Source organism: Typopeltis vanoorti, chromosome 16 (assembly GCF_054136105.1).
Source record: "Typopeltis vanoorti isolate ZY-2024b chromosome 16, IOZ_Tvanoo_1.0, whole genome shotgun sequence".
Classification (NCBI taxonomy): Eukaryota; Metazoa; Arthropoda; class Arachnida; order Uropygi; family Thelyphonidae; genus Typopeltis; species Typopeltis vanoorti.
The window spans coordinates 117,809,937-117,828,787 of record NC_143564.1 but is presented as its reverse complement, the minus strand read 5'-3'; the positions used below and the strand labels follow the sequence as shown (position 1 = coordinate 117,828,787).

At 37.0% G+C, this 18,851-nt stretch overlaps 1 protein-coding gene across 3 annotated transcripts in view; it reads right to left on the bottom strand.

The window, feature by feature from the left end:
* Positions 1-18,851, bottom strand: part of LOC150098282 (uncharacterized) — a 709,319-nt gene that overhangs the window by 275,033 nt on the left and 415,435 nt on the right. For all 3 annotated transcript variants that reach the window (XM_090406261.1, XM_090406264.1, XM_090406263.1), the window contains exon 16: positions 13,923-14,098. In XM_090406261.1, the coding sequence (XP_090262387.1) occupies positions 13,923-14,098 (176 nt within the window). The remainder of the gene's footprint in view (positions 1-13,922; positions 14,099-18,851) is intronic.

Genomic DNA, 18,851 nt, shown 5'->3' with positions numbered 1-18,851 from the left:
CCACCAACCATTCCGAACTTTTCGACTTCCTTTCCTTAAAAGTCGATATTCTAGGAAAGTTGGATTCAATTCAACTTTTCTAACAGTGAAGTCATTTTCCTTGGAGATTTTAATGTCTGCAACACCAGCTGGTTCTCCTACTCCAATTCCACAGATCAAGCAGGTAGAGAGGTTGAGTCATTTGCCATCAACCAACAACCTCACTCAAATAGTACACATGTGCTTACCAGAATACTAGACACTCTCAGGCACTCTCCAAATACCTCGGACCTCTTCTTCACTAGTGATTCATCCAAGTACACACTGAATGTAGTCTGCTCTCTAGGAAGTTCAGACCACAATCTCATGCTGATCTCTTCTCCCATGAAACAACATGAACACAATCACTCGCATCCACATATCATATGGCATTACAAAAAAGCCAAGAGGGATGATCTAAGCAACTACAATGCCACATTTCCTTGGACGAATTATTGCTTACAGCCAACTAACCCAAGCATGTGTTGAACGTATTACCAAAATAATTCTTATTTGCATGGAAACATTTATTCTCCATTTCACTTTAAGTTCCCACAGGTGTGCCAAAACCATACAAGAGAAGGATTGAGCATACCATAACTGGATTGAATCCAAAATCCCATCCACCTATACTGCTTATACTAAAGCCAGGATTAGTTGCAAGCAACAAGTCAAAACTTGACACAGCTAAAAGCAAGAAACTTGCATCCTGTCTATATGTCAGAAATGCATTCCAGTCTCTACCCAAAGTTGCAACTTCTGCTGAACCCCCACCTCTGTTGCACATCGTCCACAAAAAAAAGCCAACCTCTTGGCCTACTGCTTCTCCTCCAATTCTTGTACTACTGCATTTGGTAAATTTCCCCCAACCATCCCACACTCTACGCTCGATGACCAATGTGTCCTTTTGCCATAAAGAGATTAGGAGAATTTTGCTCAAATTGGATAAAAAAAAGTCTCCCAGCCCTGATAGCATTCCTACAATTGTTCTAAAGTTCTGTGCTAAAGAGCTGACTTCCATTCTGTGTCATCATTTTATACTCTCTTATTCCATCTATCCAGCAGTATGGAAATTAACTCATATTCAACCTATCCTTAAATAGGGCAACAAATCTATACCCTCAAACTACTGTCCAATTTCTCTTACTCTATTTAATGGAAACAGCTATCAACACTCAACTGCTATGCTATCTTGAAGACTATGTCAGTATGGTTTCTGTCAGCATTGGTCAAAGAGGTGCTCTAAATACTTGCCATAAATACTATGCTCAGGATGGCTGCATAGCATGTGCCATAGCACTCAACATTCAAAGAGGTTGTCACCCTATCAGTAATGGTTTGGTGGAGAATGGTGTATTGGGGGGGGGGAATATCCAAGTTGAATTTCTGTAAGAAAGGGGTCTAAAACCTTTGCCAAAGTATATCAAGACACCATGCTGGAACCTGTGGTACAGCCCCTAAACAACACCTTGTTTCATGGTAGGCAGTGGACTTCCCAACAGGACTCACTCTCAGCACACAAGGCAAGGACCACACAACAGTGGTTGGAGGCAAATGTACCTGATTACATATTACCATCTGATTGGTTATCTGGAATTCCCAAGCTGAATCTGTTGGACTTCAGAGAGTAGCCTGCAAGAAATAACACTCAGCATCACCAGTCTGAAGGTGGATTTAGAGCAAGTAGTGACAGCATTTCTATTGAATGTTGTCGTCGGTATGTGCCCTCACAAACTTTGGGCATGCATTCATGAAGGCAAAAAAAAGGGGCATTTTGAACAAAGAGTGCTGCTATATGCATTTCACATGTGGTTTGTATGTGCCGAAAGCTGTAAATAATTTACCAATAGTTTAAAGCAGGCGTGGTCAACTTCATTCTATACGAGGGCCAATATATGAGTGGCAGCGTTAAAATAAGGATCACATAGTTTTGTGATTAGTTCTTTGTTTGTCATCTCGTGTTCCTCTAAAAACTGTGTTATTTCCTTTCTCAAAGCAAAAAACCGTTTCAAACAGTTCCCTCTGCTCAGGCAACGTACTTCTGTGTACAACACAACATTGTCATATTCTGCCTCCATTCCTGTTAGAAAAAAAAGAAACTAGTGGTGTGTCAAGGCCTGATTTCCGCCCTTAATTAGATTCACACATTTCATTACAGTTTTCATAACAGCTCAGCTTCTATCTCCAAAATTTTACCACACAGAGCCTCCTGATGCAGTGCAATACAGGGCAATTGATTCCATCCAACTAAGCCTGTTTAAGTACCACGCATTGATTTGGCGCCATCTGTCACAATAGCTGTGAGACTGTTGATGTCACCAGTACAACCTTCATAACTGTATCATAAATGTCTTGACCTTTAGCTGTGTTATGCAATGACTGTAATGCTAGTAGCTCTTCATTAATAACAAAGTCTTTGGAAAGAGTTTGAATAAAAATTAGAAGTTGAGCTGTATCTGTTATGTCAGTTGATTCATCCAGAGCCAATGAGAAGTAAGCTGAATCTGTAATAACACTCTTTAATTTATTTAATAAGTGAGAACCTATTTCCTCAACTCTTTTTGTTACAGTTTGTTTTGATAGTGGGATGCTTCCAAACTCTGGCAATTTTATCTGTGCTTACAATATCTATCCCTGTGCTTACAAAAAATGATGCCAAGAGTGAGCTTTTTTGTATTGATGTTGGTTTAGTAAAAACAGATTTCTGAGCACTAACCTTTCTCTCCAAATTATATACAATTTTCGTACGTACTTGTCCAACATATTCTCAGTTCTGTATGTAGTGGCATTTGAGGTTATATTCCTTGTGCACAGACAATACTTGCAAACACACAAAGCACTATGGTTTGTTGTCGTTACTGTTTATAAACAGAAATTCATTTTCCCATTTCTCCTGAAATGACCTGATTTCTTCACAGATCTCGTTTCTTACTCATAGTACACTGAAGTAACTGACCAGGGAACACAAACTGCAACAATAACACTGTTAACTGTGAAACTGAGTCTCTGAAACTGATCACTGTAACCAGAGCAGAGCAAGTGACTTTCAATGATGTGTTACTCTGGAGTGCATAGAAATCTACCACTCCCACTCTCTCACAAGAGAAGCAGTAGATTTTATAAATTGAGTAAGCTTTTTAAAGCAATTTTGATTCTGTGTTGAGAATATAAATTGTTTCCATCATCAGAAATAATGAATATAACTAGTATATCAATCAGAAAATCTGCAGTTGAAACTAATTGCTAAATTGATAATACATATAATTTAATATATGTTTTTATCCTGCCGCAGGCTGCACAAAATCACGTTATAGGACGCATGCGGCCCGCAGGCATGCTGTTGGCCATGTATGGTTTAAAGGTTTATGCACCGTTCAAATTGTAACAGTATTTATGGCTAGACCAGGTACTCATTTATGTCACCCATATCTGAACAAATACCATGGAAAAGTCTGTGAAGTCTTTTCCATGGCAGTTGGACTGCCAGCTTTCTGACTAGATGCTCACTTCGGGTGATGGTGGATGGTTCTTTATCTTTTAATGTTGGGTTTCACAATACTCTGTTCTCTTACCCACTCTATTGCTTCTATATATTCCTTGCCGGCTTGGTTGGGCAAGTGGTTAGTATACTCACTCTCCAATCAAGAGAATCACAAACATCCTGGGAAAGGATGTTTGTGATTCTCTTTAGTTGTGAATGGATTTCATGTGAGATCACTGCCCACTTACTGGAGGCCTGAACTGAACTGAAAAAGTTACATGGTGTTCTCTGGAATAGGGTTGCCAGACAATGTAAAAAAAAAAATTATATACAGGGTGTTCGGGATAAATTTGACAGTTTCGTAAGGAAAAAGAAAATCTTCTTTGTATCTATTAAATTTAATGAATTGACCAAAAAACATTTCAGGCAGAGTTAATTACAATACTATCAACAAGATTTACTCAAAATAACCACCATTAGCATCGATCACAGCTTCAATTCTGCTTCGGAACCTCGAACAAGCTGATGCTACAGTCTCCCTGGGAAGGGCCGCAAAAACTGTTTTAATTTTATACATTAACTGGGCTTTTGTATTACTGGAAGTGCGATTGGTGTCTTTTTCAACTGCACCCCATACAAAATAATCCATGGGGTTAAGGTCTGGGGAGTTTGGAGGCCAAACATTTGGACTGGTGAAGTCGTAGAAATTTTCAGACAACCATTTTTGACTTTTCCCAGAGGTGTGGCAAGGGGCCGAATCCTGCTGCCATACATACGGCCTACCATTGGCTACCCTTGTTATCCAGGGCTTGACTACAGTTAGCAACTCCACGAACAAAGCCCGAATTCCAATGCCAGGGTTCTTCAACACCTGTTCCTGCAGATTTGCGAGGAATTCTGCTGTACGAACGCAATCAGATCGTCTGCTAGGGATCTTTCTTCTTGCTACATCCTCGTAGTCACCATTGCAAGTCTCTAGTTCATGCCTGATTGTTTTTACTGTATTCAGGGAGCATTGGGCAGCAGTCGTAATATCCTTATTTTGATGGCGGGCACGAATCATCATGATACAAGTTATTCTCTTCCATGATTCAGGTGGGTTCCAGCTATCCATCCTTTCTGACATCTTGTATATGAATGAAGAAGGGTCCAAACTTTTAAATGAAGAGAAGTGTGTGTTAATACATGTAACTTACGGAAAAATATAATTAATTATAAATATGTCAAATTTATCCCGAACACCCTGTATATATATGTGTGTGTTAAGGATACCACTTGCCTTTAATACATAGCATCATACATCTCCTCCAGGAGATGTGCTTTGCATTATGGGTAAATATTAAGAATAGTGATCAGAGCTTATCCACCTTTTACAATGAGTTGCCTTGGTCTTGCACTATGTGTGGGATCACCTAGACTTGCAATACTTGCAGGTGCAAACGTGACTTACTTGTCTGTTTGCTTACTTGGGAAATGGAGTAATACCAGGTTTAAAATAGCTTGGTATCCTTAACATTTATTATACCCAAGGAAAATTGCTTTCTATATATATATATATATATATATATATATATATATATATATATATATATATATACTCTATAATATAAAATAAGCCTTTTATGAAACGTTTTTTGTTAAGTTATTTGAAACGTTTTGAAACTCAGGGCTACCCTGAGTGGATGCAAGGGGGTTTGTTTTTTTTGCAGTTGTTTCCTCCATAGTTGTTTCTTTTTTTGCAGCTCAAGCTTAATGGTGTTATTCATCCATTTAACCCCTACTTGATTTATTATTCTGACTCTAGGTATACAGTCAGCCATTGCCTCATGCAAAAAAACCTAATCTCCTCCCATGCACTATCAACATCTAGCCCTTGCAGTTTTACATGCCATGGCACTGAACCAATCACACTCCTAAGCTTGTCATATTTACCAGTCCGATAATTCCACATGTACCCTGTCTTAATTGTAAATTCCACACCTTTAGCCACCTCCCAAGTCAAGACCCTATGATCACTCTCACCAATTGGTGGTAACGTGGTCATATTCGTTACAGTCAAATTCTCAGATGCAATTACTAGGTCGAGCACTCTCTGATCCCTAGTATTTTCCATTGCATGCTGTCGCAGATAGTTATCCCTTAATAATCGCATAAAATCAAATTCCTTCCTCCCATGTGTCCTCTCCTCCTTCCAATCAATGTTACCATAGTTGAAATCACAGATAATAATTACCCTCCTTCCACTCATTTCTTCTATTTGCTTATGCATACTATCTCCACCATCTATTCCATCACCTGGTCTATAGCAGCACCCAACTGTATATTTTGTTCTGCTAGTTTCAATCTCACACCAAGTAGCCAGCCTCAAATGTGTTCTTTTCTCTATCCTGCAGTTCCACTTCTATTCTCCTTGGCTGTAGCTCATCAGCTATCATCAATAACACTCCCCCCCCCCATTTTATTCTCCCTGTCACTTCTGAACACACCATACCACTCACATTCAATCCCACTAGCTATATCATCTTCTGTCAGCCATGTTTCACTAATGCCAATAACCTATGGCCTGGAAGTGCCAACCAAGGCCAAAAATTCTTCCTTCTTGTTCCGAATACTTCTGGTATTAGTATACATGAATTACAGAAGCCCATTTGTCCCATCCCTATTTTGATGCCTTATACTAACTATCCCATTCTGATTCGTAGTCTTTCGTACTAGCTTGGGCATATTAGACACACATTCATACACTCAACTGTCTCCCTAAAGTCTGCACATCCACTTCCCCCCCCCCCTCGCTTAATAACTCTAGTTTCCCTGATTCTGCACATCCACTTCCACTACATTCGACAACACTTTTTCAAGTCTCCCTACACCAAATCCATTCAAATGTAAACCATCCATCTTATATAAATGCTTTCACCCATCGAACTCACTCCACACATCCACAAATTCCACACCACTCGTCCTGCATAATTCACGCATAAAGTCATTTGCAATTATGGCCCTCCTTCTATACTCTTCACTGTCATACCACAGCAACAGACTAGAATATCATCTAATTAAAATTTTCATTACATGAAAGATGGGGAGAGAACATGATTTGTGTTGAGTTTATGTGCAGTTAAAAAAGGAGTAAGAACTAAATTTTTCTCTCATAGGGCAGTGAGTAAGTGGTACAGTTTGCCTACTGAACTGGTGAATTCATTTAGTGTAAATGAATTGAAGATATGACAGCTGGATGAGTCTGAAGACTAAACAGAGACCATGCAAATTCTGAAGAAAATCATTAACTCATCTAAGGAAGCAAGTAGTAAAGTTGTTTGGAAGGAAAGAAAGATCAGTGAGATTTTCATGTGAGACTCAAAGAAGCTGAAGATGCAGTCTTGAAAAAATGAAATCACATAGAAATTTGATATTAGCAGATGCTCTAGAGATTAGAACAAAATGTAACAACACATGTAAAAGTAATTAAACAAAATGTACAAGAAAACTATATGAGAAGAATATAGAAAATAAATATCACAAAGATGACAAAAGGTTCTAGAAGCAATTGATACAGGTTTAGAAATGGAGGAAAGAGTAACGTAAATGTAACATACAATTACATACTTCTGAATGTTTGTAGTGATTACTTTGGAAACTTACTAAATTAAATAAACAGCAACAGAACAGTGGTGAACAGGAAGAAAATGAAATTATAAATAAATTTCAGTACTAGAGGAGGTAAAAGTCATCGGAAAAACCTGAGATGTGGAAAAGCAATTCAAGTAAACAATATCAGAATATAAATGCTTGCATATGGAAGTATAAGAGTATAGTGGTTACGTTATACTGCATAATTCAGAAAGCCTGATCATAGTTGAATTCCAGATGACGGGAGCAAAGCAGAGTATTTATCAATAAAAAGGGAATTAAAACAAAGTGAGAATTACTGAGGAATATTCAAGGTAATGTCTATGCAAGTATACATTTATTTAGCATATAAGTAGTGAATACTCTAGTACTTTTAGTTATTTGGCTATTTTATACACTAAGTCTTTCTTCCATACTGTGTAATAGGATGATGTCAAGTCTACTATAAAGGAAGTACCTGATTTCAAACCGTGTTTGGTATCCAGCTTCTATGTGGGTTGTGAGGGCCAGGATGGGTCAAAGCAGGTCTAATACCAGCCCATTCATTGGGTGAGATGGCTTTTAATTTTGGAGAAATCCTAGAGAGAATAATCATTTCAAAAAGTTTGTAAGGAGTGCAGAGCAATACTATAGGGCAGTAGTTATTAGGGTCCTTAGTTGACTTGTTGGGTTTTGGCAAGGCTATTATCTTTGATGCACGGAAAATTTTTGAAAATTGTTTATCACTTATTATTGAGAGTAAGAAATGAGATAATCAGGTTTTTGCTTTTAGGTCAAGGTAAGAAAATCAGGCTACCATCCATGCCCGGAGCTTTACCCGTTTTGGTCAGTTTGAGGGCTGCATCAATTTCATCTGAAGTTAACTGGATTGGAGTTTAAATATTGTAGAAATAGGACATGACGAGAAAATGTTTTTTGTAATAATTATGTATCTGTGGGAATTTTGAGTTTAGCTTTTTCTGCTGGGTTTTTGCAATACTGTTTGGGTTTAGTTCACTTTTCCCTTTAATTGACTGGGAGGCACCAGCACTCCCAGGCGTGCTGGTGCCTCTTATTATAAGTCCTATTGTAATTAAGCAGGATGTATGCCGGCTGTGAGGAAAAGGAGGCAGTAGTACAGGAGTTCTGTATGTATCAGTTGTGGTAAAGACAATCCCTGAGGTCAGGGATGTCTCTGAAGAGGATGATGCCAAGATGGGCTGGCTGAGGAAGTGCAAGGCTCGGTTGGTTGAGTACAGGAGGCTTATATATGCTGTAAATTGAGAAGTTATGCAGACAGACACCAATGAAAATATCACTTTGTCCTAGAGGTTCAGAAATGCTTTTCATTTTTGCTTCGGTGTAGATTCCAAGGCCATGTCTTTCATCAGATTTACTGATGAGAAGGATGTAGCCAGGAATGGCAACATTTTCTTGAGATGTGGTGAGTTTCTTGTAGAGCAGAAATGTCAGTTTGTACCTGCTAATAACTTTATTTAGAACCTCTGATTTTGATCTAGTAAAGGCCTTGATATTCAGCTAGAGGATAGATAATTCCCCATGTTGTTGTTGTTGTTTGGTTCTTTTTGTTCATTTTTAAGGTAATGAAAATAATTTGGAGATTATAATGAACTTTCAGCATGCTGCCCTATGCCTAAGCTATAGACATGAACTTTGTTGACCAAGGCAGTGTTCAACCCAGTATGCTGCAAGCAGACATGAAGAGACTAAAAAAATGTATAAGAGAAGCTGAATTAATGTCAAATAGAGGTAGTTAGGACTAATTTTTTTTTTTTTTTTATTAAGATAAAGAGTGGAAATATAACAAGGATCTATCTATATCTCAATTTTTCATATTTGGAAATGGCATATGATAAGATGAAAAGATCTCCAAAACATTACTACAGCTATATGGTACAAATAATATTATAGTTATTATTACTGTCTGGACACCTCCATGGAACCTGAATCCACACAATATTTATCACACCTCTCTTTCCTTCACAACAGCCTTCAAACATCAACAATCCTTCACAACGCAATGTTGTCTCTCATAGAATATCATATTGTTACACACCCAATTCTTGAATTCTGTTTTTGGACTACTTTTCCAGTAATTTTACCACCACTCCTAAGATACTGATTGGTCTATAATTTGCTACTGCAGTCAGCAAACTAAGAAACTCACTTATACAAGGGAGTGAAAAGAGGGAATTATTTTGCCCTCTTTTCACTCCCTTGAAACTCCGCCAGCACTGAGACTTCTCAAATTAAAGGGCTCAGTCAGAGGCACTGCCAGCTCTCCTGCACATTTGCATAAAATGTGAGCTGATATCCCATCTAATTCCACAGCTGTATTTACATTAGATTTCTGCAATATTCTGAGTACTGCCAATTATTCACTTCTGTTCCCACATCAATCCTTGTCACATATATCACAGCAGTAACCTCACTTGGATGATATACCATAGCAAAGTGGTCACTCCATAACGTAACTATTTAATTTGCTTCTGTCACCATCAGCACTCATAAAGAAAGAAACTCTGCCAGTTTCCTCTCATAATCTGTTCATCTATTCACTCTCATAATCTCTTCATCTATATTCACTGAGCTACTCCGTAGCTCAGTGAGTATAGATGAAGTATATCTCTTTACCACCATTGAATATTACTATTATTATTATTATTTCACAGGAACCTCTGCAAAGTTCAAAATCTCACTGTGGGCAGTCCACAGTATCCACACAATATCCATCATACTTCTCCTCCTTATATGCATTTAATGACAAAACACAAAACAGAGTCTGGAAACCCATTCCAGTCATTCACTGCTTTCCAAGCAAAAAAACTTAGTCCTCATACCAACGCTAACCACACTTTTACTCAATCTCCAGGACGATCCTTGTTTTTCTGTGTTCCCTCTAGCCAAATGCCGAAAAATTCCTCTGCATCAATCTGATAGATCCCTTTTATCAACCCAAATGTTTCTGTTATATCCCATGTTTTCTGGCTATCAACCAATTCCACAAACAACACACAAACTCTCAATCTGTCCTCATAGGGCCATTTGTGGAACACTATTAGTTATGTGCTTTCTTGTGGATTCTGCTCCCCTGTATACTACTCTTTGGTATTTCATCAACTACAGGTTGCCCATCAGCTATCCTCATATCCGTATCATCAGCTTCGTATCCATCCCTACTGCTTCCAATTGGTGTAACAGCTGCGTAGCGATTCCCTGCATTCAACTCAACCATTACTGTATTATAAAAAAAGTGAGCAAATTAATACTGCACAGCCTCCCATTCACAAGGTTATGCTGTAACCATGGGTATCATATTTTTATCCACACATAACTGATCACTTTTTCCAATACCTTTACTGCCACTCCTGAGATACTGACTGATCTATAATTTGGCATCTCGGTCACGAAGCACCTCCTTCATGCAACAGAACTATTTTGCCCTCTTTCCTGTATGCTACTCTTTGGTATTTCATCAACTACAGGTTGCCCATCAGCTACCCTCATATCCGTATCATCAGCTTCATATCCATCCCTCTGATACAGTCCCTCCCTTGGGACTGTATCAGAGCTGAGACCCGAGTTCAATAGCCTAGTCGGAAGCACTTCCAATTCTTTACACATACTTGTAATATATAAGTTGATAACCCACCTTGAGTTGACCATTAGTAATTACATGGAGATTTTGCAATGTCTTAAGGTTTTGTGTGTTTCCCAACTGAAAGGTTGTAAATTTGTAGTACATCAGTAGTATGGGTGGGGCTAAAGGATTTTCTTAAAATCGTTTTTAGTATTTTTTTATTATATAATCTGGAAACCTTGTTCCAGATAATGAACATGGAATATTTTTCACGCCAATTCAACCCTCTACTGGCAGTGGTCTTCACACTGAATGATGCAATTCATCTCTAATTAAAGACAATCACAAACATCAATGCCCATGGCAGGATTCAAATTCAAAACCGAGAGGTTAGAGAGTGGGTATATTAAAGCAGAATTACGCAGAGATAGTTTTGCCAATTCAACCTCTTCTATCCCTGTGAGTACACCATCTGCTGTCAAACCAAGTCTCACTATAATACCTATATAACTTCTGCCAAGGCTGCAACAAACTAATGTCAAATGTTCCTCCCTCATATTACTGATACTTCGAGGATTAGTATCCCACTAGGTCCACACCCCTACATCTTGTATTGACTATTCCATGTAATTTTGTCACTTGAGAGATTTTATCTTTTTTTTTTATAATTCTTATATTCACTCACCAACCTCATGGAACCTGAATACACACTCACCTGTATCCTCCCCCCCTAAAAAAAGCTCTAGTTTCTCTGACTTCGCATTCTTGACTTTCAGTACTGCCAGAAAGAAAATTATCTGTAAGAAAGAATGTTTATTCATGTTATCATAAATAGAATTTAGCTTGATGTAGTTTAAAAAAAAAAAAAAAAAAAAAAAAAATTTTTCACTAGAGGTCATGCCATTAGAACTTGTGATCAATTCATTGTTTCTCTAGCTTACTGTATGTAATGTAACTTAGCTTGTCCTGTATATTTGTATATGCTCCAGATGATGATGATCTTAATATGAAGATCGAAACGTCGAGTTATTTGTAACACGGTTGTAAAGCCCATAATTTCTAAAATGAACATGGAAAATATTAGTTACATTCTCAATATAAAACTATAGAAAAAGTAATAGAATAAGCCAGGCTGGTATGAATTATAGGGAATGAGATCAAGAAATTTATATGGAATAAGAAAGAAATTGGCTGATATACTAAACTAGCTGTATACAAGACAGTGTCCAAATTAACTTGAATGTATGGATCCAAAAGCTAGGTCAGAAAATAAAACAATTAATCAAAGCCTACCAACCAAATCAGAGGAAAATAAAGTGAATTAATAACATCAGTAGTAAAATCATGTTTCACATGAAGATATTAGAAAGAAGTGAACATTAAGCATCCAAGAATGCATGAACAGAACTAATATAAGGTGGTATGATCACTTAAGCAGAATGGCAAAGGAATGGCTAGCATAAAATGTATCTGATAGCAGAAAAAAGATCCAGAGGAAGTTCAAGATTTAGATAGGAAGATTTAGAAGATTTGACAAGAATGGTGACTACAAATAACAGATTTAATTTGGACGCTAACTGTTCATAGAAAGTTATTAATAATGTAACTGGATTATGTATTATTACAGTATTCTACACACTGGAGCTGGAGCTGTTTTGGACAACCAATTGTTAAATTTTCAAGAATTTCGCAAGCCAGTTCTTAAACTGACAATGGTTATAAACTGTACAGCACAGTATGTACTTCAATCCACAATGGCTAGGCATGTGTGCTTGTATATAGTGACATGGAAAATCCAGCCAGGACACACTAAATTTGGTACCCTTTGTGCTTCCGTTTCTCAGTACCTATATGGAAACAAGTGCAGGGATAATTTTCATTGGAATATTATTTTCGACAAACATCTAGAAATGCAAAGATTTTGTTTTTTTGTAGAATCATAGTGAAGAAATTGCACAGAGAAAATTAAGTGGATGCTTGATGATAATGGAAGGTTTATAATTTTTTTTTTTGGGGGGGGGGGGGGGATTTTGTCATTCTCACAAAGGGAGACCCTTGTATTTTTCTTTAGTGAGCCACTTGCTGCCTACACATCTGTTGACAGTGTGCATATTAGAGAATAATAATAATAGTGACATGCAAACCCTACCTGCATATCATCATTTGATGCTAATTTCTGTTGTGAAAATAGTTTCAGCTTCACTCCATCTCTTAACTTTCCTTTAATTATCTCTTAACAATCCTTTAATTCTAGCTTTTATCAGCTTTATATAGATATATATAAAGCTGATAAAAGATCCCACACACAAGAGTCGAGAGACCTACTATAAAGATTGAGATAAAAGTATATTGATGTTTTTTTTTTTTTTTTTTTTTTTTGAAGAGCAGCAGGTTGTAGTTCAGAAATACTTTATGAAGAAGGCTGTTTCAGAAGGCAGAGGTGGAGAGAATAAAAGATGAAGAGGAGAAGCAGCAGGTTCAGTGTGTTTGCAGTTGAACAGATGTTGCTCTTGTATTAATAGGAGCAACAGAAAGTGGAGGAAGAATGGGTGCCAATTCACTGGCAACCATCATTCTACAGATACTTCCATAGTAACGTTTGCACTGTATCTGTTGTAGAAAGTATCTACAACAGATACAGTGCAAAGATACTGCATCTGTGAGATAGAAGCTGAAGTGAATCTGTAAGAGAGAGAGAGAGGAATCAATCTATGAGCTTAAGCACTTGCCTCTGGACAGCATCAAAGACTTTCAGGGAAGTTTTAGGTGCATCTCCCCAAACATGTGAGCAAAAATAAGGTGATTTTAAATAAAGAAATTAATGTATGGGATGCTTCACACTGCAAGGCAGGAAAGTGTATCATGATGACCTTTAATAGTAGTGGACAATTTAAAATTTTTTGAAAACAGTCGTGGGGGCTACATTTGGTTATTATATTCTTATGTTTCTGAAATTTAGATAGCAATCATGCTATTACATCTTGAAGTGACTTTTGGAGAAACAAACTTTTTTTTAAGTATTTAAATATTTAAAAAAAAATTAATCTTTAAAAAAAATTATCTTTACAATTTTTCAGTGACAACATTTATTTTTTTCTTTATTTATGATTTGTTCATATTTTGTAACTCAAATTTTCCAAAATTAGTCAACATGAGAGAAAATTTGTGAACTTATTACAACCTATAATTATGTAATTATTTGCAACTACTTACTCAGTATTTCTGTTAAAGAGATCTTCACTTTCAGCATCCTCAGCAAAAATGCTACTGCTTGAAGTTGAATTACTACCACTTACTTTCTTCAGCAAATCTGGGGTTTCACTTATTTTTTTGACAGACTGCACATTAGTTCTACTGTCATTTGAGTGACTACTGTCCTCTTTCTCTTCCTAAAAATTACAATAATTTTTGAACTTTTGTAGTGGAGATATATATAGCCTAAAATTTGGAGATCCTGGCAATTCCAATTTCCATAATCTATCATTTAAACACTGCTTTCTGGAGACAAAATAACACAAAGAAGTTTTTTGTATATGAAATTACATTTCTGTCATTTAATCAAACTACTTTGCCTAATAAAGCTGGATAAAAATATCCAACAAAAATTAATCTTGTAATAACTTTATTTTTATTTTAATTTTGAAAGCATGAAAGCCAGCTAATATGTGCAAATTAATAAACTTATACATAATAATTTTGGTCCGATGGTATCTGTTACTGAATAAGAAAAGTGATATGGACATGCAACATTATTAAGCAAGAGATCTATAAGAAGAAGAAGAAGATGATGTGGAAGGAATATCATGAGAATATGGGCGAGAGGAGTTAAAAAGTAAAGCTGAGGCTGAAAAAATTACGAGTAATGTGTGAAAAACTATATTGAAGTACAAAAAGAAATTGCCTATCCTGGAAGAAGACAATCCAAATGAATGTTATCATCATGCTACAAGTAAAATAAAGAATAAATGTGGAAGAATAACTACTGAATGCAGATGGTACTCTTATGTCAGAAGCTAATGAGATTGTTCAATTAATGAGTGCTCACTTTGATAAGATATAACAACCAAGTGCTGATGTATGGTGCACAGTACTGCTACTACATTCATTATAGAGATAGAGGTGCATTAGAATGAAGTTGAAGAGCAGTTGAATAATCTCAATAACAATTTGGCAAAAGGGAGAGATGGAGTATCAGCACGTATGTTAATGGAATGTTCAGCTGAAATGGCCAGGCCGTTGACATGTTTGCATAACTTGTCAAAGGGAAGACTCAAATCAGGAAAGATAACACAGGAATGGAAAGAATGTATGACACAGTAGCAAACAAATTAATCTGAACACACATTTAAATTAAAAAAAATTAATTTTGCAAGAAAATAAGTACAAAAATTAATCTCCAACTTTAACTAATAATTTATATGTGCTCCTCTGTTTCTAAGTTCATTAATTCGGATGATGCGAAGCTGGGAAGGATTATTAGTAATAATGCAGGTGGTAGCCCTGCAAAAGGATTTGAATAAGCTAGATAGATGGGCAAATGAATGGGGGTCTCAGTTTAATGCAGCAAAATGTAAGGTCTCGAGGTTTGGGAAACATCGATGGGATGCTGCATACTCTATGGGAGGAGTTATACTGGAGGAAGTAGGGGGAGACAAGAGATCTGGGGTTGATGATTGATAGAAACCTGAAGTTTAGGGGACATATTGCAAAGGTAGTGAAGGTAACAGAGGATTGCTGCAATTATGAGAAGGACACTGACCTGCAGAGATAAGAGGGTTATCATTCCGTTGTATAAGTCTCTGATCAGACCACACTTGGACTATTGTTCTCAGATCTGGTCCCCAGGATTTGAAGGGGATAAATTAACTGTGGAAAGGATACAAAGACGGATGACAAAGATGGTTTCAGGACTGTACAAGGATAGTTATGAGGATCGGCTGAAGGAATGTGGACTGCAGAGTTTGGTGGATAGAAGGAGGAGAGGTGATATGATTGAGACTTTTAAACTGTTGAGAGGTGGTTAGAGGGTTGACACTGGGGAGTTCTTTCGCTTGGTTGAACAGTGGGAAGAGTGATGACAAGAGGCCATCCATGGAAGTTATGAAAGGAAACCGTGAGCAAGAAGGTGAGGAGGGTTTCTTTGCATGGAGGGTGGTTGAACCATGTAATGCATTGCCTGATGAAGTGGTGAGAGCGAGAACGGTCAGTGAGTTTAAGGAGTGGTATGATAGACTTTGTGTTTCTTAGGGGGGGGGGCCCTCTCCCCGATGAGTCTTGATAGACATTGTGTTTCTTAGGAAGGACCTCCCACGATGAGTCTTTTGACTCCATGGAGGCCTGGATAATAATAATAAAATTCACTTAGGCATGGACTCAACCAATGTAGAACAATTTTTTCTTATTTCTGCATCTTGAAACCATACTTTTATAATGGATTGTATTAAGTTATCCTTTATATCACAATTTAATTTTCCAAGTTGCTTTTTCAATAATTTTCTATTGGGTTAATGTCAAGAGAGTATACCTGGCCACTGAAGCAAATGGATGTTGCGATTTTTGAGGAACACTCACTTTTTTTGAAGTGTGGCACGGAGCAAAATCTTATTGGAAGATGAGGTCTCTGTTTCTGGATCTGTGGGATCACTCTTTTCTCCAATATTTTTATGTATTGGTCATTTTTCATCATACCGTCAACAGGCATAAGTGATCCTGGACCATCATATGTAAAACAACTCCAGAATATTTTTTTAGCTGGGTATTTAGGAGCTTGTTGAAAGTCAGCAGGAGAAATCTTCTCAACTGCTGATTTGTGAACATAGGATACTCGCTCTCCCTGGACAAAGAAGTGGCTCTCATCTGAGAATATGATCGTCTTCCACTTCTCAACAATCTCACTTTTGCCCACTGGAGCCTCTTTTTCTGCATAGCCTTCATCAACAGTGTTTTCCGATCTGTGGGCAGTCCTCCCTGCCTCCAACAATCTTTGATGGATTGTCATGTTAGAAACATTAATCCCACTAGCTGCCAAGTCTCTAAGTCTATAGCAGACAATTTTGGATTCATTTTGCTTTTCCTAACTAGTAAATGATCTTGAATAAGTGTAGTTTTCCTTTTTCATCCACATTTTCCTTTTCTATTAAGGAGAAAAGGCACCTGTCTCCCTAAAACTCTAAATTAAAATCTCATTAACAGAATCCGAACCAACACCATGCTCACTGGCAATTTGTCCTTGAGTCATGGACGTGTGCTGAGAAAGAGTACATATTTCTGAACACTTTTTTGGAGATTTATCCATTTTATAGCTACACAAAATGAACAAACAAAAGAAAAAGCATTGTCAACTTGTTTACACTATTAAAAACACACAACGCTATTAATAAACATTGTAGAGACAGTTAAAATACGCAGCACTCAACCAAAATAGTGAACTAAATGAAAACTGAAAACAGCAAACCAAAACCAAAATTATTATGAACTGAAACCAAAACCAAGATGAAAATTTCGCTTGTTTGAATTAATTTGTTCGCTACTGTAGTTCCGTTGTACAAAGGTAGTGTAAAAATCGATGTGTCTAACTATCGACCTATCAGTATCTCTGGAGTAGTGGTGAAGATGTTTGGAGAAGTTGGAACTCGCATACTGAAATGAGTTATAGACAAGGTATACTCTACAAGGAAGAGCATGGGTTTACTAAAGGGAGGTCATGTTTTAGCAATTTGCTCAATTTTTTTTTATTAAAAATGTTAAATAGCTGAGTTGGATAAAGGAATGGAAATGCACTATGATACTTCTGGATTTTGTTAAGGTATTTGATAAGATATTACATATCTTGTTGCATAAACTGGAAAAATATTGGTTTGAAATATAAACTTTTGACACTTGGATAAGTGGATGGTTGACAGAGAGATAGTAAAAAGTGATATACAGTGGGTGAGAATCTGCCAGATTTAAGGTGACTGTTGATGTATCCAGGAATCGGTCCTTAAAAGATTGTTCAATGGATACATTAATGACATCAGGAAGGATCTAACAGGAGATGCTACTGATATCCAGCATTTACAGAATGATTTGAACTGGCTGGAAATTTGGACAAATGATAATGGTTGGGAGTTCCATGTTAGTAATCATACAATTATGCACTTTGATGTGATGACATGTACAATGGCATATTATATTGGCAGGGTTATGCTACAAGAAATTAATGAGGCTAGGGATCTTGGCATTATGATGGAAAGGAATCTGAAGTTCAAAGGCCACACTGCAAAAACTGCAAATAAAAGTCACAGGCTTCTTTACAAGGCATTGATGACTGGGTTTGGCAGGGATAAAGCAGTTGACAAAGATTAGCAAAATAAGTGTTCTCTGCCAGGTTGGTAGAAAAAAGACCCAGAAGAAGACCAAGATGTAAGTGAATTGCTACAGTAAAAAGTGTCTTAGAAGACAGAAATATAAGATCCGATAATGATGGCATCTTGACAAGTAACAGGCTGATTTGGAGGAAAATTATAGATAGGAAGTTAGTAATGATGTAAATTTTTCATGTAATACTATCATATCCTGTACACACTCCTTGAGGGTAGATGCCAGAAATTTGATGATGACGATGACCACAAGTTATAGATGCATTTAGTTTCACAAGTTACAGAGTCTGTGTGTAAAGTAGATGATGAATTTTAATTCACTGCCTATAGGTAAACAGCCTAATGCCTTTTGACCATGCACACATCCAAATGGACACACACACACTGAATTTTGGATATTATGTGTTCATGCTGATGAAAAAATTCCACTTCTCAGAAAAGGAAAGAGAGCTGCGAAAGAGATAGCTTCCATCAGCAGAGACCCACAATTAAAGCCTCAGCAGCAATATTAATCCTATTTATCTGCAAATGATTGTCTTTGTTCTTTATGTATTATTTATGTTGTTCTTCAATCACGAAATGATAACCCTTGGGGGAAATATATATATATATATATATATATATATATATATATATATATATATAAAATGGCATCTCCATTACTCATGCACTAGTCCTGTGAATTAAGGATGATGAAACTGATCTTCACTACACTAGAAACTGCTCCTTCAGTATTCTTTGCCAGCCTCATTGTTTATTTTTCAGCCAAGAAGTTGTGGAT